The sequence below is a fragment of the Oncorhynchus kisutch genome, linkage group LG13, assembly GCF_002021735.2.
Source record: "Oncorhynchus kisutch isolate 150728-3 linkage group LG13, Okis_V2, whole genome shotgun sequence".
Lineage (NCBI taxonomy): Eukaryota > Metazoa > Chordata > Actinopteri > Salmoniformes > Salmonidae > Oncorhynchus > Oncorhynchus kisutch.
Genome location: NC_034186.2, coordinates 66,579,163 through 66,605,642, shown reverse-complemented (window position 1 = coordinate 66,605,642; position 26,480 = coordinate 66,579,163). Strand labels below are relative to the sequence as shown.

General features: G+C 41.6%; 1 protein-coding gene across 1 annotated transcript in view; it reads left to right on the top strand.

The window, feature by feature from the left end:
* The first annotated feature begins 357 nt into the window (after positions 1 to 357).
* LOC109901859 (E3 ubiquitin-protein ligase znrf2) overlaps positions 358 to 26,480 on the top strand; it is a 95,742-nt gene continuing 69,619 nt past the window's right edge. The window contains exon 1 of the mRNA XM_031787047.1: positions 358 to 1,403. Within this exon, the coding sequence (XP_031642907.1) occupies positions 992 to 1,403 (412 nt within the window). The 5' untranslated portion in view covers positions 358 to 991. The remainder of the gene's footprint in view (positions 1,404 to 26,480) is intronic.

The following is a 26,480-nucleotide window of genomic DNA, read 5'->3' as shown; positions in this document are numbered from 1 at the left end:
TGTTCTGCATGTGAATGGATTCTTGAAACTGTAGTTTATCAGTTTATTCCTAGAGTCTATGGTTTATTATGTTTTATAAGAGGGACATGAACCATGACTGAGTTTGCAGGTTTGCCTAGATCTATTTGTGTCTCGTTTCCAGCAACAAATGCGTATAATTTAACAGGTACTAAAAGTATCCTCAGTCCTTTCCCACTGTCCTTGATCCTATTGCCCAGATTTGCCACTCCTGAGTCAGGCTTGCTCTTGTTATTGATGTCGCTTGGCTTGTGCACTGCTGGTGCTGACGTAACCTGACGCACAAGGACAGAGGATCCGCCTCCAACCTCGACTCACTCGGCAACCAAGTCAGTACTCAGTGCCGTGCGCACGTAGCCCCGTCCCGGCTATTGTCGTTTCTGCTCTGCTGTTTCTGTCATCCCCTTCCCTCTATCACTTCCTCCTACATTATAATAGTTTCACTGTGACTGCCTGCGGTCGGCTAACAAGGAAGCGTGGGGAGCGTGGCTCTTTACTTTCGTATGATAGAGAGGACATATGGCGGACTGTTATTATTCAGAAAACAACAGTCAAAGCATATTAATCCAAAACAAGCAACCGGGACGAGGAAAGATTCGATAACTGCAAAATGGCTACAAGTACTTATTCTGGATTATGTTCGTGACATGTTCTGAACTATTCGCAAAGTTTTAATGTCAAGCGTATTTACTTTGTTTTAGCGCACCGTAAGGACAGCTTTCCAAACCGTTGTTTTGCATCGCTGTCAGTTACTTTTATTCATTGACATTTTCAACCTGTCATTGGGGTCGTAACGACGTATAATTTCCACTTTTGGTATTTTTCTTTTAAACACTGCCCTGGACTGGGTGGTCGTGTGTTTTTGTCCCTTTGCGTTTTAAATGTGGCACACTCACTGACCGCCACCGTGCTGCACGAGCCCTTTAATAATTCCGGGTAAATCTGTCGACGTGTGTTGGCACCAGCGACCGACATGGGGGCTAAGCAGAGCAGCCCAGCCGCTAACGGACGGACCAGGGCTTACTCGGGCTCGGATCTACCTTCGAGCACCTCCACTACCAGCAATGGGAACGGTAGGACTGCAGCGATGGCAATGAGCTATCACGCGTATGGCCAGTCGGCTCACGGGGCCTCGGGAACCACAGCGACCTCCAGTCAACACATTGGCCCCAGGATGAGGTCCGTGGGAGGCAGTTCTGGAGGGTCAGGGCCAAGACCCCAGTCAGGCATCAACATCCCTAACAGCGGTGGAGCCTACAGCTCACAGGAGTCTGGCAGCAGCACCCCTGAGGAGGCAGAGAGGGACAGGTCCAGCGGGGGGCTAGGGGGTCCCCGGTTGTTGATTGGATCATTACCAGCACACCTTTCGCCTCACCTTTTTGGAGGTAAGAGACTGGCTGACAATAAGGTAGCAACATGCAGCAAGCAACGTGTGTCTGTGTAGTGTTGAATCTGGTTTATTCACTGAACTCTGTCTAAATGTGTTTTACACCTGTTACTCACCAGTGTGGACCAAATGTGTCCTAACCTCAGTTTTACAGCTACTTGCAACTTGATGACATGTTTGTAGTAATAACTGTGTAATAATAGTGTTGCAACATTTTAGATGATCATAGTTTACAGTCATAATGCATAGGCTACGATTCAATAACCCCCGCCTCATCCTCTTCCTCCTCCTTATGTTCCCCATCTTCATCCTCCTCATCACCATCATTTACTTTTACAGTGCACACCATAGTAAGGAGTGTTCATTATCAGCAGTGAATGTGAAGCGATGGAGAGCATTCATCTGATCTCTGCAACCACAACCCACATCATGTCCACTTCAGTATGACATAATAGTTGTAGGGGAGACCGGCTACTCTAAATCTCACCACATGTGCCAGCAGACAGACATTCAGGTTATAAACTGTCTGTGTTGAGTGATCAAAGTCCACTCAACAAGGCATGCCTGTTGCTACAAGGACGTGTGTAATATCGCACAATAACAAAGTCTGCATCTGCATCTAGTCTATTCCATTAGCATTGGCCCTGATGTAACTAACAGAGTGACATTGATATCTGCTTGAAGAAGCAAAGGTATAATAGTTGGTTAATAGTCAGTTATAGCCTACTACTGTAGTTATTGAGCAAGCTAGTCAGTGATATGAGAATCACTCCTCCTAAATGAGGCTACTGTCGGTGTCCAGTCTAAGGTGAGACCGCCTTGTCCAGATCAGACTGTCAACTCAGTATCCGCAGGGCTTGTTTGCCTTTCTCTTCCCGACATGCTGTTGGAGGATTAGCTCGGTCTAGGAATTTAACAGATTAGGTCCAGAAAACCACACAAAAGATTGTGGTTACTTTGCAGTGAGCTGCTAAATATGCAGACATGCTGAATAGAGAGAGAAAGAGAGATTACTTCAGAGAAAGTCATTTCACTCTGCTTTCTCCCCATCTATGAGGGGAATTATCATCATAAAACAAGCGAGAAAGGGAGGGAGAATTTACATGGATTATCTGGGTCTGGGGAATATTTGCTCAGCAATTATCTTGGCTGTGAATGTTCACTTGCTACTGCCACTTTAACTTTCAGAAAGGGAAGCTTCGACATGCCTCATCTAACATGCCTCAAGTAATTAATCAAATCCAACACGGGATGTATCTCGATAGCCACCCTATTCCCTATATAGTGCACTACTTTTGACTATAGGAGTAGATTGCCAGTACCATGATGTTTGTAAGGTTACATGGCCATCTTTGGAACGTGTGATTGACCAGTGATGGACCATGCAGGTCAAGGAGGCATGTATTCTCCCATTAGAATGTAGACCTAAACAATCGAGCACCAACTGATTGAGCCATTCATCAATCATCAACTCAACCCATTGAATTTCTCTCCACATTCTGCAGCCCTGCTCATTCAGACGCTGCTTCTCTCTTCCTTGTGCCTTCTTTGATACACTCACCCTGATCTCAAGCTGCAATTAAATTAAAACCCAAATTAGATTTGACCTCCACTCACCTCAGCTGCGCTGTTCACTCTCGCATAACATACACAGCGTGCAGAAGCCCTGCTATCGTTTCATAGGAAACAACCAGGTTCAGACTTCACAGATGTATTCAACTCAGCTGCACTGTTTACTCTCACAATAGAATAGACTTGCCAGCCTCCAGAATCTCTGATGTCACTTAATAGTCTTAAGAAGCATGTCTGGTAAAAGTGCAGACTTCACGTACAGTATGCACAACAGGCCAGCTATTCACTCTCACACAATATAGCCTACAGACTGCAACATTCTTTTCTAACAGTATATGCCTTGGATATCATGTCTGGTGTAAGTTTCAGGCTTCACACAGCTGGAGCAACTGTGGTGAAAATAGAGCAGCCATGTCATTGAGTGGTTGAGTCGTTGGTTGCTCAGATGGAATTTCCCCGGCAGCTCTTGGGTTCTGTGTTGAGAGGCCAGCATGTTCTCTGCTCTCGACCGTCTTCCTGCACCCGGGTCGTGGCGTGTTCTGTCAGGGTGAGCCTCAACCACATCAGATCCACTCAGATGTAAACACAGTTAGAATGTAGACTCCTGTGTGTCTGAGAGCTGAGGGGGGATATTGTTTTACACACAGACACATGCACACATACAGTACATACAAACATACATACATACATACTCACTCACTCTTGGCTTGGTTTTGACTATGCATGCTCTGACATGCACGGTCAACTGTGTGACCTTATATAGACAGGTGTGTGCCTTTCTAAATCATGTCCAATCAATTGAATTTACCACAGGTGGACTCCAATCAAGTTGTAGAAACATCTCAAGGATGATCAATGGGAACAGGATGCACCTGAGCTTAATTTAGAGTCTCATAGCAAAGGGTCTGGTTACATGTAAATAAGGTATTTCTGTTATTATTTTTAATGCATTTGCAAAAATGTCTAAAAACCAGTTTTCACTTTGTCATTCTGGGGTATTGTGTGTCGATTGAGGGAAAAAAATACTGAATCAGTTTTTTAATAAGGCTGTAACGTAACAAAATCTGGAAAAAGTCAGTGAGTTTGAATACTTTCCGAATGCACTGTACATAGACGCTGCTGCTCCAGGAGAGGCCTATTTACACAGGTATGAAGAAAAGAGGGGTGATGAATGGATCTGAATAATGAATGGATCGATGGATCTGAACAAAAATGTACAGATGAAGTTTGAGGAAACACTGGGGAGTACAAAAAGACAGATTAACACGAGAACCCTTGGGCCTCGACAGACCCCCCCCCCCTCCCCTTCAAGCTAATGAGCAGTCATTCCGACTGCAACATTCTAACAGTGCAATTAATACATTTCAAATATGCTATCGCACATATAATCATTTAGTTGTGTTTATGAAGGCCTTGGGTAACTTTAGAATACTCTTGTTAAATGCACAATAGCATTTTCATTACTTTATGTAACTACAGGCTACATGTAAAAAAATATATATATATATTTTGTTCAAGTATTCAATCAATTTTATTAATGGATAGCCATTGTTACAACTATGAAACAGAATGCCTATGTGTTGTATTCCGGTAACAGTTTCTTTTTATAACGATAAAATAAATACAAATACCCCAACTACCAAAACGCACAGTCAAGACTCGCGGTCAAATGATGAAAACATCAGTAGCCTAAATAGTGAAACGCAGCACAAACGCAATAATGGCATTCTAATGAATTTTGACAGCAGTCAAAATAAGTCAGCACGTGCTTCTGTGCGTCTTCACGCAATGGCATCAGTTGGATTTCATTTAGCTGTTATCCACTTGTCTCAATATTTGAGTCAACAGTTGACTCAATATTCGTACCTTTCACTTGCTTGACACACGTTGACATACCTTTGTTTGGTTGTAATACGTAATGGTCTCCGGTTTCCTCTTGTTGTGTCCCGTCGTCTTGTCGTTATGGAGTGCAATGGCTGTGCAGGTGCACTGAGGGAGGGAGCTCCCATCTCACTTTGTTCGCAGTGCTGGCCGAGTTGTTTTCTTTGCAAGCAACTTGTTCGCCAATGACAGTGAAGTGAAGAAATTGTCCATGGTGACATTTCTCCCATTGCCAATGCAAGGTTCCACAAGCCTCATCACCACATTCTTCGACACTGGCTCACCTGCTGCCGATGTGTTTTTTCCCCAGAAACTGAAAGCCGTTCAGCATGTACAATTACACACGCTCTCAGTAAGTAGCCTACTCCAAGTAGGTTAGAGTAGACTGATAAGACTTCTTTGATTCGGTTGACTGATGTAGGGTACATCTGAAGATTATATTGAGAATGGATCAATACCAATAGAATGGCCCCCTCTGTTCTTAATTCACAATTGGTGATTACCTAATTATGCATCGCTTGCTCCCCCTCACTCATCAACTCACCCGTTCTCCCTCTGTCTCCCCATAATAATTTAATTAAATAATTTTATCAGTTATATGTGTGAAATTAGTTTCGGTATAGTTTATGTTCGAGGCAATTATCCGGGTGATTATCAGCTGGACAATGTGCTTTCAACTGTTGGTCAGGAGGCGGTGTGTTATATAGACTTATTTAGGACAAAGTCAAGGACTGAGGGGAGCAGGCCCTACTGTCAGGAGGCAGTGTGTTATATAGACTTATTTAGGACAAAGTCAAGGACTGAGTGGAGCAGGCCCTACTGTCAGGAGGCAGTGTGTTATATAGACTTATTTAGGATAAAGTCAAGGACTGAGGGGAGCAGGCCCTACTGTCAGGAGGCAGTGTGTAATATAGACTTATTTAGGACAAAGTCAAGGACTGAGTGGAGCAGGCCCTACTGTCAGGAGGCAGTGTGTTATATAGACTTATTTAGGACAAAGTCAAGGACTGAGGGGAGCAGGCCCTACTGTCAGGAGGCAGTGTGTTATCTAGACTTATTTAGGACAAAGTCAAGGACTGAGGGGAGCAGGCCCTACTGTCAGGAGGCAGTGTGTTATATAGACTTATTTAGGACAAAGTCAAGGACTGAGTGGAGCAGGCCCTACTGTCAGGAGGCAGTGTGTTATATAGACTTATTTAGGACAAAGTCCAGGACTGAGTGGAGCAGGCCCTACTGTCAGGAGGCAGTGTGTTATCTAGACTTATTTAGGACAAAGTCAGGGACTGAGTGGAGCAGGCCCTACTGTCAGGAGGCAGTGTGTTATAAAGGCTTATTTAGGAAATGTTAAGGACTGAGTGGAGCAGGCCCTACTGTCAGGAGGCAGTGTGTTATATAGACTTATTTAGGACAAAGTCAGGGACTGAGTGGAGCAGGCCCTACTGTCAGGAGGCAGTGTGTTATAAAGGCTTATTTAGGAAATGTTAAGGACTGAGTGGAGCAGGCCCTACTGTCAGGAGGCAGTGTGTTATATAGACTTATTTAGGACAAAGTCAAGGACTGAGCGGAGCAGGCCCTACTGTCAGGAGGCAGTGTGTTATATAGACTTATTTAGGAAAAGTCAAGGACTGAGTGGAGCAGGCCCTACTGTCAGGAGGCAGTGTGTTATATAGACTTATTTAGGACAAAGTCAAGGACGGAGGGGGGCATGACATAAAAAACGGCAGAGTAATAAATTGAATATATTTATGAGCAGTCAAAATGAGAAGAATAAGGGTGACCAAAGGTGAAAGAAAGGAGTGTGTGAGAGAGAGAGAGAGAGAGAGAGAGAGAGAGGAGGAGAGGAGTACAACTGACGAAATGGCTGCAGTGCAGAGCTAACAGTAAACAGATTGAAAAATCAATTGCGGTTGAGCTGCCGATGGGAGTGAACATAATAATTATGGACTGAATATATCAGCATTTGTCTCCTATAACCGGCATGGTTGGATTACAGAGGAATTATTGGTCAAGAGAAAGTGTGTGTGTGTGTGTGTGTGTGTGCGTGTTTCACATGACTGCAGTGAGTGAGTGGTGAGAAAGGCATTACCCATGCTGCTGTACTTTGATCGCTGTCACATGAGAATTTACAAGACAAAAACAATTCCTGAAGAGGCAAATCATTGTTATGTTTGTGTGTATAAATGTGTGTGACACTACAATGACTTTTATGTCAAATCAGCAGTGAAAATACTGCTTCCCAGATGGACTCAAGCTGACCCTGAATAACGATTCACCTCTTCTGGAATTATTTTTGTCGTGTAAATTCTCATGTGACAGTGATCAAAGTACAGCAGCATGGGTAATGCCTTTCTCACCACTCACTCACTGCAGTCATGTGAAACACTCACTCACTCACTCACTCACTCACTCACTCACTCACTCACTCACTCACTCACTCACTCACTCACTCAGAGAGTGTCACTGTCTTGTTTTGCCTGATGACTGTCCTGTGTTATTCCCATGTTGGACTACCATCCTCGTAATCTAGCAATATTAGCATAAGAACCGCTTGAGAGGCCTCTCTCTCTCCGTTAACTCCTCCTCTCACCCCTCTTCTCTCCTCTTCAACACAGCACAGCGTGCACTTGATATTTCATGCCTGCCTCTGTGCCTGCCTAACTACCTGACTGATGCCCAGTGCACTTGGCTGCAGACATTAATTAATTTGTGATGGCTCTCTTTCATTCTCTTCAGACTGGCACATTCTTCTGCTCTCAACTTGTAGAGGCAAGAGCTCAAAGTGAAAGTCAGTTGAGGGAGAGGGAAAGAAAGAGAGAGAGGGGAGGGAGAGAGAGAGAGGGGAAGAGAGAGAGAGAGAGGGAGGGGAAGAGAGAGAGGGGAAGGGAGGGGAAGAGAGAGAGAGAGAGAAGGGGAGAGAGAGAGGGTGGGAAAGAGAGAGAGAGGGAGAGAAAGAGAGAGGGAGGGGAAGAGAGAAAGAGAGAGAGAGGGAGGGGAAGAGAGAGAAGGGGAGAGAGAGAGGGTGGGGAAGAGGGAGAGATAGAGAGAGAGAGAAGGGGAGGGAGAGAGAGAGAGGGGAAGAGAGAAAGAGAGAGAGAGGGAGGGGAAGAGAGAGAGAGAGTGTGAGAAGGGGAGAGATAGATAGAATGATGAAAGAAGTGATCAGGAGAGGATAGAGTAAAATACTAACAGGATGTCCCAGAATTCACTATGGGTTGTTGGGTATGGAGTACAGAATGGGTGATATGGGGGAGTGATAGATGACATGATGATGGGACATAGGGAGCTACCTTGCCCTTCTTTTCTCAGATAGATGGGTCTCGCTCAATCATTGACCACTGTGACAGCTAATCTATACGGAGCCCTGCCTCACCTTAGTCACCTGTAGACAACACACTGTCATTAAGATGGAAATTCCCCACCACACACACACACACATACATGCACGCAGACACACACATACACACACTGACATTCCGTTATGCCGTGTCGCTGGTTAGTGTGTCCCAACAGCAGATTGTTAGTGTGTGGATGTGACTCTGCACAAGCTCTGCCTAATTATTAACCTCCTCTTTAAGTTTCCTCTCTGTGATGAAAGCAGGCTTCCGTTCTGTTTAGACACCATGTGTTTGTGTCTGCCTGTCTGCCTGCCTGCCTTTGTCTTGTCTGTCTGCCTGTCCATCCATCTGTCTGTCTGTCTGTTTGTCCGTTAGCCAGCAGCTGGTCTCCCCTCTCCGCCCCAGGCCTGACAGTCATCCATCTGAGCCGTGTCACCTATTGATAGGGATGTGTGTTAATATGGCAACATGTCTCATTGTCCCGCCATTAACTCACATGGTCCTGGCTGCACCTGTAAAACTGTCATTCCACATTTAAAGATCTGTCATTCCACCTTTAAAGATCTGTCATTCCACCTTTAAAGGTCTGTCATTCCACCTTTAAAGATCTGTCATTCCACCTTTAAAGATCTGTCATTCCACCTTTAAAGCCGTTTTGTCTTTACGAGTGACACACTTAATGACATGAGCGTCTGGTGGTCTCTGGAGAACTAGATGTGGAGGCTCATCTTGCTCTGCTGGCAGGGGACCAGAGGAGGAGGGCTGGAGGTAGAGATCCAGTTTGTCAGTTTGTCTTTGTAGAGTTGAGCAGAGTAGTGCACACAGAGAGTCAGTTAACTGACAACTGCAGCACCTGCTGCTCACTCAACTGGCTCTAAGTCAACACACATGGAAATGCACTCACACATGCACATGCACACACATACCCAAACACACACACTTGTGAACAGAGAGAGCAGGACAAGAGTGGCAGGTAGGAGGAAGTGTGTGTGTGTGTGTGTGTGTGTGTGTGGTCTGCAGTTTGCTCTTTGCTCTGTGGGCTATTAAGGTTGGCTGTCAGCAGGTATTGTGCTGGTGCACCAACCGGAACACTCCCACCCTCTGCCCATGAACGATTGTGTGTACACACACCACTAGACATGCAGAATTAGGATAATTCGCTAGCCAATGGGTTTGTTTTGCAGCAGGAGCAGTCTGGAGTGGGAGGGAGGAGACAAAGGGTACTGTGGTGTCTTTGAAGAAAGGACAGGAGAGGAGGAAAGGGAGGAGAAAGTGTGGGGAGAAGGAGGTACTGTGGTGTGTTTGAAGAAAGGAGAGGAGGAAAGGGAGGAGAAAGCGTGGGGAGTGGGAGGTACTGTGGTGTGTTTGAAGAAAGGAGAGGAGGAAAGGGAGGAGAAAGCGTGGGAAGTGGGAGGAACTGTGGTGTGTTAGAGGAGAGGAGGAAAGGGAGGAGAAAGCGTGGGGAGAGGGAGGTACTGTGGTGTGTTAGAGGAGAGGAGGAAAGGGAGGAGAAAGGGTGGGGAGAGGGAGGTACTGTTGTGTCTGTGGCTTGTATGCTGGTGCTAAATCTGACTTCTGCTTGCTGGGTGTGAAACATGCGCTGTAAGCCCGGGGCTCTAGCTGTGGCCCTACTCTGCTCTGGTCTGCTCTGTGTGGAGACTCCACATGTTTTAACATGTCTTCTCTTTCCCTACCTTCCTCAAAACACTAACCCTAGTCCGGGTATTATCTCTTTCCCTACCTTCCTCAAAACACTAACCCTAGTCCGGGTATTATCTCTTTCCCTACCTTCCTCAAAACACTAACCCTAGTCCGGGTATTATCTCTTTCCCTACCTTCCTCAAAACACTAACCCTAGTCCGGGTATTATCTCTTTCCCTACCTTCCTCAAAACACTAACCCTAGTCCGGGTATTATCTCTTTCCCTACCTTACTCAAAACACTAACCCTAGCCCAAGTATTATCTCTTTCCCTACCTTCCTCAAAACACTAACCCTAGTCCGGGTATTATCTCTTTCCCTACCTTACTCAAAACACTAACCCTAGCCCAAGTATTATCTCTTACCCTACCTTCCTCAAAACACTAACCCTAGTCCGGGTATTATCTCTTTCCCTACCTTACTCAAAACAATAACCCTAGTCCGGGTATTATATTGACCATGACTGTTATTGTCATTTCCCTACCTTCCTCATTCACACACACACACACACACACACACACACACACACACACACACACACACACACACACACACACACACACACACACACACACACACACACACACACACACACACACACACCACACACACACACACACACACACACACACACACACTCACTCACTCACTCACTCACTCACTCACTCACTCACTCACTCACTCACTCACTCACTCACTCACTCACTCACTCACTCACTCACTCACTCACTCACTCACTCACTCACTCACTCACTCACTCACTCACTCACTCACTCACTCACTCACTCACTCACTCACTCACTCACTCACTCACTCACTCACTCACTCACTCACTCACTCACTCACTCACTCACTCACTCACTCACTCACTCACTCACTCACTCACTCACTCACACACACACACACACACACACTCTCTCTCAATTTTTTCAATTCAATTCAAGGGCTTTATTGGCATGGGAAACATGTGTTAACATTGCCAAAGCAAGTGAGGTAGACAACATACAAAGTGAATATATAAAGTGAAAAACAACAAAAATGAACAGTAAACATTACACATACAGAAGTTTCAAAACAGTAAAGACATTACAAATGTCATATTATATATATATACAGTGTTCTAGCAATGTACAAATGGCTAAAGGACACAAGATAAAATAAATAAGCATAAATATGGGTTGTATTTACAATGGTGTTTGTTCTTCACTGGTTGCCCTTTTCTCGTGGCAACAGGTCACAAATCTTGCTGCTGTGATGGCACACTGTGGAATTTCACCCAGTAGATATGGGAGTTTTTCAAAATTGGATTTGTTTTCGAATTCTTTGTGGATCTGTGTAATCTGAGGGAAATATGTCTCTCTAATATGGTCATACATTGGGCAGGAGGTTAGGAAGTGCAGCTCAGTTTCCACCTCATTTTGTGGGCAGTGAGCACATAGCCTGTCTTCTCTTGAGAGCCAAGTCTGCCTACGGCGGCCTTTCTCAATAGCAAGGCTATGCTCACTGAGTCTGTACATAGTCAAGGCTTTCCTTAATTTTGGGTCAGTCACAGTGGTCAGGTATTCTGCCGCTGTGTACTCTCTGTGTAGGGCCAAATAGCATTCTAGTTTGCTCTGTTTTTTTGTTAATTCTTTCCAATGTGTTAAGTAGTTATCTTTTTGTTTTCTCATGATTTGGTTGGGTCTACTCTCTCTCTCTCTCTCTCTCTCTCTCTCTCTCTCTCTCTCTCTCTCTCAGTACTGTAGATATGTGGTAGTGGTGGAGTAGGGGCCTGAGGGCACACAGTGTGTTGTGAAATCTGTGAATGTATTTTAATGTTTTTAAAATTGTATAAACTGCCTTAATTTTGCTCGACCCCAGGAAGAGTAGCTGCTGCTTTGGCAGAATCTAATGGGGATCCATAATAAATACAAAACACTAACCCTAGCGCAGGTTTTATATTGACCATAACTGTTATTGTCATTTACAGTGAAGGAAGATGAGATGAGACTAGTGAAGCAGGACAGAGCATATGGAACAGCTGACTGGGCTACAGTAAAGGACAGCACATGAAGCAGGTCATTGTCATGGTTGTTAGTGGAACTGACAGCTTTTTAACTGCTTTGCAGATATGAAACAAACAGACAATCATAATATCAGAAAAAAATATCAAATTCCCAGTTTATGCTACAAAACCAGGTTTTAAAAATAGGTTATATTCGAATCAAAATTCCATGATGTAGAGTAAGGCATTGTTGGCAGAATAGATGGATGCAGTTCAATGCCTGACTAAAATACAGTGACTAAAAATATAAAATGTAAAGTGTTGGTCCCATGTTTCATGAGCTGAAAATAAATACATTCAATTCCATAAAAAAAAGCTTTTTTCTTTCAAATTTTGTGAACAAATTTGTTTACAACCCTTTTAGTGAGCATTTCTCCTTTGCCAAGATAATCCATCCACCTGACATGTGTGGCATCTCAAGTCGCTGATTAAACAGCATGGTTGTTAAACCTTGTGCTGTGGACAATAAATGGCCACTCTAAAATGTGCAGTTTTGTCACACAACACAATGCCACAGATGGGGCAGATGGGACAATTGGCATGCTGACTGCAGGAATGTCCACCAGAGCTGTTGCCAGAGAATTGAATGTAAATTTTTCTACCATAAGCTGGCTCCAATGTTTTTTTAGAGAATTTAATAGAACGTCTAACTGGCCTCATAACCGCAGTGGTTGGCGCCCGTATGGCGTTGTGGGCGAGTGGTTTGCTGATGTCAACGTTGTAAACAGAGGGCCCCATGGTGACGGTGGGTTTATGATATGGGCAGGCATAAACTATGGACAACAACCACAATTGCATTTTATCAATGGCGATTTGAATGCACAGAGATACCGTGATGAGATCCTGAGGCCCATTGTTGTGCTATTCATCTGTGGTCATCTCCTAATGTTTCAGTAAGGATCTGTACACAATTTCTGAAAGCTGAAAAGGTCCCAGTTATTCCATGGTCTGCATACTCGCCAGAATTTTTTTATGTACAGTTGTGGCCAAATGTTTTGAGAATGACACAAATATTAATTTTCACAAAGTCTGCTGCCTCAGTTTGTATGATGGCAATTTGCATATACTCCAGAATGTTATGAAGAGTGATCAGATGAATTGAAAGTCCCTCTGTGCCATGCAAATGAACTGAATCCCTCAAAAACATTTCCACTGCATTTCATCCCTGCCACAAAAGGACCAGCTGACATCATGTCAGTGATTCTCTCGTTAACACAGGTGTGAGTGTTGATGAGGACAAGGCTGGAGATCACTCTGTCATGCTGATTGAGTTCGAATAACAGACTGGAAGCTTCAAAAGGAGGGTGCTTGGAATCATTGTTCTTCCTCTGTCAACCATGGTTACCTGCAAGGAAAGATGTGCCGTCATCATTGCTTTGCACAAAAAAGGCTTCACAGGCAAGGATATTTCTGCCAGTAAGATTGCCCTGTGTCATGCCAACAGTAAAGCATCCTCAGACCATTCATGTTTGGGGTTGCTTCTCAGCCAAGGAACTGGTCTCACTCACAATTTTGCCTAAGAACACAGCCATGTATAAAGAATGGTACCAACACATCCTCCGAGAGCAACTTCTCCCAACCACCCAGGAACAGTTTGGTGACGAACAATGCCTTTTCCAGCATGATGGAGCAGCTTGCCATAAGGCAGAAGTGATAACTAAGTAGCTTGGGGAACAAAACAACAATATTTTGGGTCCATGGCCAGGAAACTCCCCAGACCTTACATTGAGATCTTGTGGTCAATCCTCAAGAAGCGGGTGGACAAACAAAACCCCACAAATTCTGACAAACTCCAAGCATTGATTATGCAAGAATGGGCTGCCATCAGTCAGGATGTGGCCCAGAGGTTATTTGACAGCATGCCAGGGCAGATTGCAGAGGTCTTGAAAAAGAAGGGTCAACTCTACAAATATTGACTCTTTGCATCAACTTCATGTAATTGTCAATAAAAGCCTTTGACACCAATGAAATACTTGTAATTATACTTCAGTATTCCATAGTAACATCTGACAAAAATATCTAAAGACACTGAAGCAGCAAACTTTGTGAAAATTTATATTTGTGTCATTCTCAAAACTTTTGTATCTGTGACCAACAGATCCTTATCTGTATTCCCAGTCATGGTAAATCCATATATTAGGAACTAAGGAATTCATTTCAAATGACTGATTTCCTTTTATGAACTGTAACTCAGTAACATTTTTTAAATTGTTGCATGTTGCGTTTATATTTTTGTTCAGTATAGATAATTCACCAATACATTTCTTGGTAGTCCAACAAATATTACTGTCAGGTTGTAAATCACAGATGGTCTGTTACATTGTTTGCTGCCTTCAGCCATTCAGGATGCACTGTTTCAGTTTCAATGACTCAATATTTTGAAAATGTACGAATGTAACTAAGACTGGGACAATCCCCAAAAACATTTGACACTTCTTTGTTTTCTCAATGACATTCAAATCAGCATTGAAAAAAAGGTGCAAGTTTATATTTGCTCAACGTGAGCGAGTCTGACCACACAAATGTGTTTGATGGATCGTGGGAAAAGAGCAGGAATAGGCTTTTTTAGGCCACAGTCCAAACTATGTCTTCCAATGGTGCGACTGCTGTCGGCATCCAAAGATTATCCAACTTGAATAAATGCTTGGAGGTAAGGATGACATTAGTGGTGTAGTCTACAGCATATGGATATCACTTATTATTGATATCTACATAGCGCATTGATGTGAATCACACTGCTGCTCTCTCATTTAGCTATTTGCGCCTTACGGATTGTGGTTGTTCTGGGTGGCTGTTCACAAATCTAAATGTGTATTTGAACACAATAATGGTTGAATTCAAGAAGTTTAAGCTGCCTATCAATCATTGTTTTGGAAACCAGTGGACAGCCAGTGAAAAATGTGCTCTTACAACAGCTGTATAGTGCAGATCCCAGCCTATGGAACAACAGCTGCATAGTGCAGATCCCAGCCTATGGAACAACAGCTGCATAGTGCAGATCCCAGCCTATGGAATAAAAGTGGGGCTTTTATTGCTCAATCTAATTTATGCTGATAAAACCCATAGTCCTAATGGACACATGCTCAAACTTGCACTCTTTTGATAGATAGTTGCTACATAGATTTTCTGAAATGTCTTATACCCATCTATACAGTGGGGCAAAAAGGTATTTAGTCAGCCACCAATTGTACAAGTTCTCCCACTTAAAATGATGAGAGAGGCCTGTAATTTTCATCATAGGTACACTTGAGAAAAATGAGGAAAAAAATCCAGAATATCACATTGTAGGATTTTTTATGAATTTATTGGCAAATGATGGTGGAAAATAAGTATTTGGTCACCTACAAACAAGCAAGATTTCTGGCTCTCACAGACCTGTAACTTCTTCTTTAAGAGGCTCCTCTGTCCTCCACTCGTTACCTGTATTAATGGCACCTGTTTGAACTTGTTATCCGTATAAAAGACACCTGTCCACAACCTCAAACAGTCACACTCCAAACTCCACTATGGCCAAGACCAAAGAGCTGTCAAAGAACATCACAAACAAAATTGTAGACCTGCACCAGGCTGGGAAGACGGAATCTGCAATAGGTAAGCAGCTTGGTTTGAATAAATCAACTGTGGGAGCAATTATTAGGAAATGGAAGACATACAAGACCACTGATAATCTCCCTCGATCTGGGGCTCCACGCAACATCTCACCCCGTGGGGTCAAAATGATCACAAGAACGGTGAGCAAAAATCCCAGAACCACACGGGGGGACCTAGTGAATGACCTGCAGAGAGCTGGGACCAAAGTAACAAAGCCTACCATCAGTAACACACTACGCCGCCAGGGACTCAAATCCTGCAGTGCCAGATGTGTCCCCCTGCTTAAGCCAGTACATGTCCAGGCCCGTCTGAAGTTTGCTAGAGAGCATTTGGATGATCCAGAAGAAGATTGGGGGAATGTCATATGGTCAGATGAAACCAAAATATAACTTTTTGGTAAAAACTCAACTCGTCGTGTTTGGAGGACAAAGAATGCTGAGTTGCATCCAAATAACACCATACCTACTGTGAAGCATGGGGGTGGAAACATCATGCTTTGGGACTGTTTTTCTGCAAAGGGACCAGGACGACTGATCCGTGTAAAGGAAAGAATGAATGGGGCCATGTATCGTGAGATTTTGAGTGAAAACCTCCTTCCATCAGCAAGGGCATTGAAGATGAAACGTGGCTGGGTCTTTCAGCATGACAATGATCCCAAACACACCGCCCGGGCAACGAAGGAGTGGCTTCGTAAGAAGCATTTCATGGTCCTGGAGTGGCCTAGCCAGTCTCCAGATCACAACCCCATAGAAAATCTTTGGAGGGAGTTGAAAGTCCGTGTTGCCCAGCAACAGCCCCAAAACATCACTGAGAAGATCTGCATGGAGGAATGGGCCAAAATATCAGCAACAGTGTGTGAAAACCTTGTGAAGACTTACAGAAAATGTTTGAACTCTGTCATTGCCAACAAAGGGTATATAACAAAGTATTGAGATAAACTTTTGTTATTGACCAAATACTTATTTTCCACCATAATTTGCAAATAAATTCATAAAAAATCATACAATGTGATTTTCTGGATTTTATTTTCTCATTTTGTCTGTCATAGTTGAAGTGTACCTATGATGTAAATTACAGGCCTCTCTCGTCTTTTTAAGTGGGAGAACTTGCACAATTGGTGGCTGACTAAATACTTTTTTGCCCCTACTATTTAAATAAAAAACTTCTAATAGTCAAACAAAGCCAAAACAAATGCTAACCATATCATATCATATTCCTATACTAATAAGCTCTTTCCTTCAGGGGTCCACAGTATTTTATCTGACAATAACATGAGTTAATAAATCCATGTTTTGCAAGCTATTAAGGGTGGGATATAGTAAGTTTTGTTAGATAGGACGATTGTTTTGTACAAATAGGATAGCCATTAATTCAGAAGACATACCTAAATAAAATTTTAACCAAAGTAGTCTACCTGTATATAGGAAGTAGTCTGGCTATGAAAAGTAGCAGATAGATATTAAAACGGGTGAGGATAAATTAGGCTTGGTGAGAAGGCAGGGTAATCCTAGGCGAACGGAATGACTGAACCTATTCAATACTGAAAGAAATAATATCCAAAAAATTGCGAAGTGAGATTTGGATAAATACAACCCGAGTTTAACCAGGGATGTATGTCCCCTGGGTAATAACTGATAGATGTGGAAGTGAGATCTAATGTCGGGTCGATAGCAACGCTATAGATACGTTTCCAGGGAAGAGAATGGTATAAATCCATACACATAGATTGTAACTAGGTAACGGTAAACAGCACATACATAGATCATAGATATACATACACATAGAATGTAACTAGGTAACGGTAAACAGCACATACATAGATCATAGATATACATACACATAGAATGTAACTAGGTAACGGTAAACAGCACATACATAGATCATAGATATACATACACATAGAATGTAACTAGGTAACGGTAAACAGCACATACATAGATCATAGATATACATACACATAGAATGTAACTAGGTAACGGTAAACAGCACATACATAGATCATAGAAATATATACACTTAGATTGTGACAGTGTAGAAAGAGAGGATCTGAATCCCCTAATGGAATTACCCAATCCCCAGGCGGGGGAGGGTGATCATGACAGTGGAGCGCGGGATCTGGGGAGCCATTCAGAGCAAAAATTACTGAATTATGTGCTAACCTAACGGAACATTACCACCGACACGCCAACTTGTCTAAGGTAACTGAATACAGACAGGGAGAAAGTGAGACAGTCAGTCAGTACCTAGAACGTTTAAAATATGTTTTCAATGCTAACAGTGGTACGCCAGAAGCAGCCCCCGGGGGTGATCAAAATACCCCTTATCATGAGTAACTAAAAATAGCCTTTGGAACTGGAATGCGCGTTGAAATCAGTAAGGAGGTGAAAAAGAATTTAGTGGGATGGGGGTTGGCAACTCTAGCGGAGGTGAAAAGATATGCTGTCCACCATGAACAGCACGGACAGGCAGTCAAAAGAAAAAGATCAAATGTTTTAATTGTAACAAAACTGGACATTTCGCCCGGGAGTGTAACACTCCCTGCAAACGTCACCACCGAGATTGTAATTTAACTGAAGGGGAGAATCTTGGTAATTTACATAGCATTGGTGGTTCAGTGGTGAGCGTAGCTGCCTTCCAAGCTGGAGTCCTGGGTTTGATTCTCTGCCAATGCGCTAACTGAAATGTGAGTTTTTTGATTGTATTTAAACTATTTGTATGTTTTGCCTAGAAAGTTATAGTTGCTAGTGTTTGTATAAGATATAAACTGAAAGTTTTAAATAGTTTGTTTGGTTCAAATTGAAATACTAATTCATTCAACTTAAAATAAGGACGGAGCGAATTTTGAGGTAAGACGATGTCTGTTCACTAAATTATCTGTTTGAATAAGGTATTGAGAATGGAGTCGTAATTAAAATGATGAAAGTAAGGAAGAGAGTTAGTTGCTGTGTAGGCTACTAATTTTCAGAGTTGTTAGAGGCAGGTAGATTTGGTGTGGAATAACGTAAAACTGCGTCATTACGTTGGATAAACAATAACGTTACTCAAATTGGTTTGACCGTTGTTCAGGTACACTCTTTTCTGTACTTCTGACAGTACAATTTTGATTGAGAGATGTTGATTGATGTTGTAAGTTCTATTCAAGATCCAACAGATGTGATAAATTGGGTTTGGTTTATCAAACCTGTCGCTGCGGCCTGGGCATGGACTCAGCGCCTGTTAATGACATCACTCACAATGCACTTTTGTCGCCACGGCAATGAGGTTGTGACTGAGGGTGACAGAGAAAATTGTTTGTGTCATTTAGAAGGAAAATGCGTGCATTATTGTTTTGAGTCACTTTTCAGAAGTTGATAAAAATGTCCAAATACATTTTTAAATGTAGCTCTATGTCGTCAGGGTAGTCAGAAAAGATGCTAAAACTAGCAACAGATTCGCTAGGTGGGCATCATTGATTTGTGGTGTTCATTGGGCTATATTTGGCTGTAAGAAAGGGAGATCTGAACGTTTGAATCGTAAAACATTGTGATAATGTATTCTGGTGGTTGATTCTTGGTTTGTTTATTTGGTTACTGGTTATGGTAGATTTTAGGTGTTGATTTTACTTAATTAAACATTGTATTATCTGATGTGTTTGAGTAGGATTCCTTCTTCCGGGACGGATGGAAGTTATCTAGAATATGTAAGTTGAAGGAGCCATGGGAGAATACGTTTACATTTTCATTAAATACCTGGGATTAAATTACTGATTTCTTACACTTGCGACAGAGGAAAAAAGTATTACATTTAGATAATAATGTTATCAGGTTAATTGTATCTAAGGGTAGCATGTTCACTTAAGTATACATATACATTGACATTGATTAAAACTTATTCAAGGAATTATCATTAGGTTTGGTTTATAGTTCACTTTTGAGTTTCTGAATCGATGTAGCATAGTGAATGCTAGTTAGGCGTTTTGTGTTTTTCCTGGGAGAATGGGAGTTTTATTGGCTCTCTTTTGGATGTTTCCTGGGACTATAAACTTGGGGAGAGTGGGTGAGATTGAGGCCATAAACGTCCAAATTGAAAAGGGCCTGGAAGTTTTTCATTTGTTTCATTAAGGTTTGCAAATATACACACATAAAACATTTGTTAGGACTATTTGTTTTAGTGCAAAGGTATTTTAAAGGGGCACACTCACATATGGAATTGTATGAGTTTTTATTTTATGAGTTTTAATTACACAAGTGAAGTTTTTAAAATTTTAAGGATAAAGGGTTCTTTAATATGTCTAATGTGGTATGGAACATGACTATAAAAGGGTGGTATGACCTTTGACCTTATCATGGCTATCTCTTGGGGTCTGATCAGCCTCAGGGGAGGGCCATTTGGATAATGAATTTGTGGTCATTTGGAATACTAGTTTTAAGGTAAATTAATTATAATAGAGTGTATAGCTCTGGGACATAATTATAGTTTGAACCACAGAGGGGAAAGTGGAATGGAGGCAAGACAAATCATGGGGAGCGGGGAAATAAACTCCAGTGAGAAAAGAGAAAGTGGTTCAGGATTCTGTTTTAAAAACATTGGCTGTGAAGTTTTTGAATTGGCTATTATTGATTTGGTATTACAACAGAAAAAATATCCTATTTATCATTGATAATAAATAGGGGGAGATATGATACATTGAGGTTTGGACAGGAGATATTTTAAGCCAATAGGGCAGGAAATTACATAGAAAAATAGTGATTTTATAAGCATTAAAATTATTAATGAAAATAATAAGTTTCAGTTCTTAGGGGTGATAAATTACTGTAGATAAGGTATTCCACACTATGCAACATATATTAAATTATTGATGAAACTGATTTTCAGGTTAACCACTCTGCGCACGGAACCCGCTAGTGGGCTAAAATTCCACAACATACGGTGATCGTTACATAAATAGTCATATTAAACATTCATGAAAATACAAGTGTCTCACATGTATCGAAAGCCTAGAATCTTGCTAATCCAACTGCGTTGTCAGATTTAAAAAAGGATTTACTGTGAAAGAATAAGATGCGATTATCTGAAAAAACAACAATTTTAACCAGCACAGGCATAACATAATCAGAAACTGCATTAAAATAAATTACCTTTGACGATCTTCGTCTGTTTGCAATTCCAATGTTCATTGTTACACAATGAATGATCTTTTGTTTGATAAAATCCATTTTATAGCCTAACACAGAACATTTTGTGAACCGCTTGTGTTGTGAATTCCGTCTTATTCCATTTTCGACGACACATTCCAGGTAAATAACTCACACAGAACGTGACTTTTCCAGTCATGTTTGGTTTCACTGCAATCAACTGGTTTGTTTGTAACACAATCAAACCTGATGGGCCATTTCGCGGGACGTATTGACTGAAAGAAAACAATTTGAAGACAACAAGTCATGACATCATTGTGCACCAATGATTTGTCCGCTGTTTCGTTGATTGACTGTCTTTTAACCCAATGACCACTGATCGTCTTGAAATATAGCTGGGTAGATAGCCAATGAGGTGAGGTAAACGGCAATAGGTCAAGTTTATGTGTTGCAAGACCAACCCATGTAGTAAGCTCCAGCGTAAAGAGAGTCATTCGCTATTGAAGTTTCATACCGGAAGGAGAAACACATGTTCCGCACTGCATTGTTTGGTAAACTCGCAGATTCAGCTGTTTATATATCAATCAGTTTGGTGACTAAGTCAGGGAACGCTAAATCTAAGTCTAGATATACAGATGTACACACAATTTTAGAATAAATTGATTGGGAAGGTGAGACAGAGATTGTTGTAGGACGATTCATTTAGCGATTGTGGAGGAATATTTTTTGAACGGGAGAGGACATCGTTTTGGACTGGTAAGTTCTTATCATACTAATGCCCTTGTTTGAAATGAATAATAAAAAATATTATTTGTGATTTTTTGTAAATTTTAGAAGCAATATATAAACATGTAATGTCATGAAATGTGAGATGCGTGTGTCTGCCGCCCCACCCCAACACACATGAAATAGCCTATTTGAGGCTGTTGAGGGGAGGGCAGGCCCACAACAATGGCCAAAGTGAAATGGAGACAGTAGATACAGCCGGTCTGTTGTAATATAATAAAGACAGTAGACTATTCTAACTGAACATTTTCTTTCACAGTGACACTGACTCCGAATGGGAGTCTTGTCCGGTGTGAATTTAAGTATGCTCTCTCTAATTCTCTCTTTCTCTCTCTCAGAGGATCTGAGCCCTAAGACCATGCGTCAGGACTACCTGGCATGATGACTCCTTGCTGTCCCCAGTCCACCTGGCCTTGCTGCTGTTCCAGTTTCAACTGTTCTGCCTGCGGCTATGGAACCCTAAACTGTTCATTTTTACTCTCGAGGTGCTGTCCTGTTGCACCCTCTACAACCACTGTGATCTCCACCCAGCACAGCCAGAAGAGGACTGGCCACCCCTCATAGCCTGGTCCTCTCTAGGTTTCTTCCTAGGTTTTTGCCTTTGTAGGGAGTTTTTCCTAGCCACCGTGCTTCTACACCTGCATTGTTTGGGGTTTTAGGCTGGGGCTATATAAATTGATTTGATTTGATAGATGACTGAGGGTCTTCCAAATATTGAAAGTGTGTAAATAGTTACCCATGTTATTTTGTAAATGTATATATACATTTTCTTTCATATTTTTTAATCAATAATTATATTTTTTCCCCCCCCAAAACATTTTCATGATTTTTTTCTCATTTTTTTGGGGGTGGGGGGGGTGTGTTAGATATATAGTTATTTGTTTCAAAATGTATACCTTCACCAATTTGGCCACTTGGGTACATTTGGGCTACTTGTGTGGGACACCTGGGTGACTTCATGATAAATGTCATGTAAGCACACTCATTTTGTAAGTTATCATTCTGAAACTTTGCACAAGCACTGTTGCCCTCTTATATTTTTCACTGAAACTGTCCCCATCATCATATCTGAATGTTTATTTTATCTTGTTCATTTTAAAGATGAACAAACTTACCCTAGTAAAACTGACTATCCTACCGATCATCGACTTCGGCAATGTCATCTACAAAATAGCTTCCAATACTCTACTCAGCAAACTGGATGCAGTTTATCACAGTGCCATCCGTTTTGTTACTAAAGCACTTTATACCACCCACCACTGCGACCTGTATGCTCTAGTCGGTTGGCCCTCGCTACATATTCGTCGCCAGACCCACTGGCTCCAGGTCATCTACAAGTCTATGCTAGGTAAAGCTCCTCCTTATCTCAGTTCACTGGTCACGATGGCAACACCCACCCGTAGCACGCGCTCCAGCAGGTGTATCTCACTGATCATCCCTAAAGCCAACACTTCACTTGGCCGCCTTTCGTTCCAGTTCTCTGCTGCCTGTGACTGGAACAAATTTCAAAAATTGCTGAAGTTGGAGACTTTTATCTCCCTCACCAACTTCAAACACCTGCTATCTGAGCAGCTAACCGATCGCTGCAGCTGTACATAGTCTATCTGTAAATAGCCCACCCAATTTGACCTACCTCATCCCCATACTGTTTATATTCATTTACTTTTCTGCTCTTTTGCACACCAATATCTCTACCTGTACATGACCATCTGATCATTTATCACTCCAGTGTTAATTTGCAAATTTGTAATTATTCGCCTACCTCCTCATGCCTTTTGCACACAATGTTTATAGACTATTTTTTTCTACTGTGTTATTGACTTGTTAATTGTTTACTCCATGTGTTGTCTGTTCAACCTGCTATGCTTTATCTTGGCCAGGTCGCAGTTGCAAATGAGAACTTGTTCTCAACTAGCCTACCTGGTTAAATAAAGGTGAAATAAATAAATAAATAAAAAATAAAAACGTATGTTTTTTTCCATTGTTTTATCTAAACCAGATCTATTGTGTTATATTCTCCAACATTCAATTCACATTTACTCAAACTTCAGAGTGTTTTCTTTCAAATGGTACCAAGAATATGCATATCCTTGGTTCTGTGCCTCAGCTACAGGCTGTTAGATTTGGGTATGTCTTCAGGCGGAAATTGCACAAAGTAGGGGGGTAGCTCTAAGTGACTCCCCATCCCGCATGAGGGAGCGTAATCATCGACTGACACTAATTAGCATAACGCCACTGAGATAAATATTCCTAGAAAATATTCCTATTCATGAAAATCACAAGTGAAATATATTGAGACACAGCTTAGCCTTTTGTTAATCACCCTGTCATCTCAGATTTTCAAAATATGCTTTACAGCCAACACTACACAAGCATTTGTGTAAGTTTATTGATAGCCTAGCATAGCATTTTGTCCAGCTAGCAGCAGGTAACTTGGTCACGGAAATCAGAAAAGCAATCAAATTAAATGGTTTACCTTTGATGAGCTTCGGATGTTTTCACTCACGAGACCCCCAGTTAGATAGCCAATGTTCCTTTTTTCCAAAAATATTATTTTGTAGGCGAAATAGCTCCGTTTGTTCTTCACGTTTGGCTGAGAAATCGCCCAGAAATTCTTGTCACGAAAATGCAGAAAAATATTCAAAATTAGCTCCATAATATCGACAGAAACATGGCAAACGCTGTTTATAATCAAACCTCAAGGTGTTTTTCAAATATCTATTCGATAATATATCAACCGGGACCGGTGGCTTCTTAGTAGGATAGAGAGAAACAATGGTCGCATTTGTCCTTTACGCACCAAACACTCTGAGAGACTTCAGCTGACCACTGACGCAATGTTGACGTTCAGGCTCATTTTTCTAAATAAAAGCCTGAAACTATGTATTGTGACACTAGACACATTAGGGAAGCCATAGAAAAAGGAATCTGGTTGATATCTCATTCACTGCTCAATAGGGACACATAGGAACGCAGAGCTTCCTAAATAAGAGTCCCTTCCTGATTGGATTTTTCTCAGGCTTTCGCCTGCAACATCAGTTCTGTTATACTCACAGACAATATTTTTACAGTTTTGGAAACTTTAGAGTGTTTTCTATCCTAAGCTTATATGCATATTCTAGCATCTTGTCCTGACAAAATATCCTGTTTACTACGGGAATGTTATTTTTCCAAAAATGAAAATACTGCCCCCTAGTCACAAAAGGTTAAGTTCTATTTTTACAGTAGTGCACCTTACCACAGGTAATTTCAGACCTGTCACACACAATCCTTGTATAATGGTCATACAGGTATCCCAACACATCTGTTTGGAATAACGAAGCTCCTATTATTTATCAATTATAAACATTTTTAGAACATCAAATCAAAGATAACTTACATCATTCCTCCCAAATTCGAGAATAAAGACTATTTTCTGTCATCCTGTAGACTGGGAAAATGCCGCTTCGATTCCGTCACCTTCTCTTTTTTATTTTTTATTTTTACCTTTATTTAACTAGGCAAGTCAGTTAAGAACAAATTCTTATTTTCAATGACGGCCTAGGAACAGTGGGTTAACTGCCTGTTCAGGGGCAGAACGACAGATTTGTACCTTGTCAGCTCGGGGATCTCTGTCGACCTTAGACAACATATACCGACCGGCCTGTTCTTTAACCTCAATTCAGAGGCCAGGTCTTTAAATAACAGGACTAGACCCGCCCGTGCAGGGTTTTTGGCTACTACCTTTGGACGACAGAGGCAGGTCTTGGATATCCGCTCTAAGGACCAATTGTTACTGTAATTTCATTATTCCAATATGTTTTCATTAATTGAATTCACTTAGCCTATTTTATGAGAATTTGTAAGATTCTTATTTGCATAAAATAGACAGAGACCAGTCTTATCAATAATATATAATATTATTTATTCTCGGAGCGCGCTGCCATGTAACCACGAACAACAGTTTATATACAAAATATGACTTCATAGGTTATAAAATATTATTTCTCCCAACAGTTCAAAAGTTCATTCGAGATAAACCTTCTGAAGTTTTCATCCATCACCATTCAGCAGACAGTTCCAACTAATGGAAAACCTAAGAAAACACACACTGCCTTATCTAAACATCCCAGAGCTAAGTTGAGTCGGTTCAACCATAAGTTAATGACCCTTTCTGCTTAACTTTTTAAAAAACACTTCCAATCTTCTCCAACCTGGCTGGAATGGTATTTATTTTATTTAATTACCCCCTGTTTCAGGCTCCACAATCCCTCACTTATGAATTCATATTGTTAATCAGATATAATAAAACAGAGTATAAGGTTACTTAGTTACAGTTCTATTTAAAATGGGGATATTGTTTAGTCATTATTCATAAAATTCCTAACACCATCTTAGCCACATTCCAGTAGAGAAAGCCACACGGTCTCTCAGTTAGATATCCATTGTAGGAGTATTATTCTCATACTAAGCAGTTCCGCTTCTTATATCGGCAGCTAAGCAGTTTCCTCCCATTGTTAAGCCGCGCAAACTGTTGCTGACAGTCTTAATATTGTAGAGAATTTGCATCAAGGATGAAATCGAAGTGCTTTCGGCAAGTCACTGCGGTGAAACGGCCACAACATGCGGCGAAGTGAACCATATTCTAATGGTTCCACACATTTTCTTTCAAATGGCCTGTCTGTGCTCTACTCAGTCACTCGGTAAATATTGACTAACCATCTAATAGCCCAAGCAGGATTTTATTTCTTCATCACACAGAATTCCCTGATATATAAGACCCAGCATTTAACTGACTTTTACTATGAAAGGAGGTGTATCTTAATCTGGGTCTCCAGTTCTTGACCTGATTATTACTACACTGCGCTGCACTCTCCTGAGGGTACTAGTGTATAAGGCCTACTGCCTACAGTATGCTGTTCAGATCCTGACTTTTGTCTGTCGTGGGGTAGACTAGGTGTGTTAGTAACATTTAGGATATGATCTGTCCTCCTGCCCAATAATATACACAGTTACACTGAAGAGGAAGTGGGACCTTTGACATTTATGTTGGGAAATAGTGGTGGTTGACCA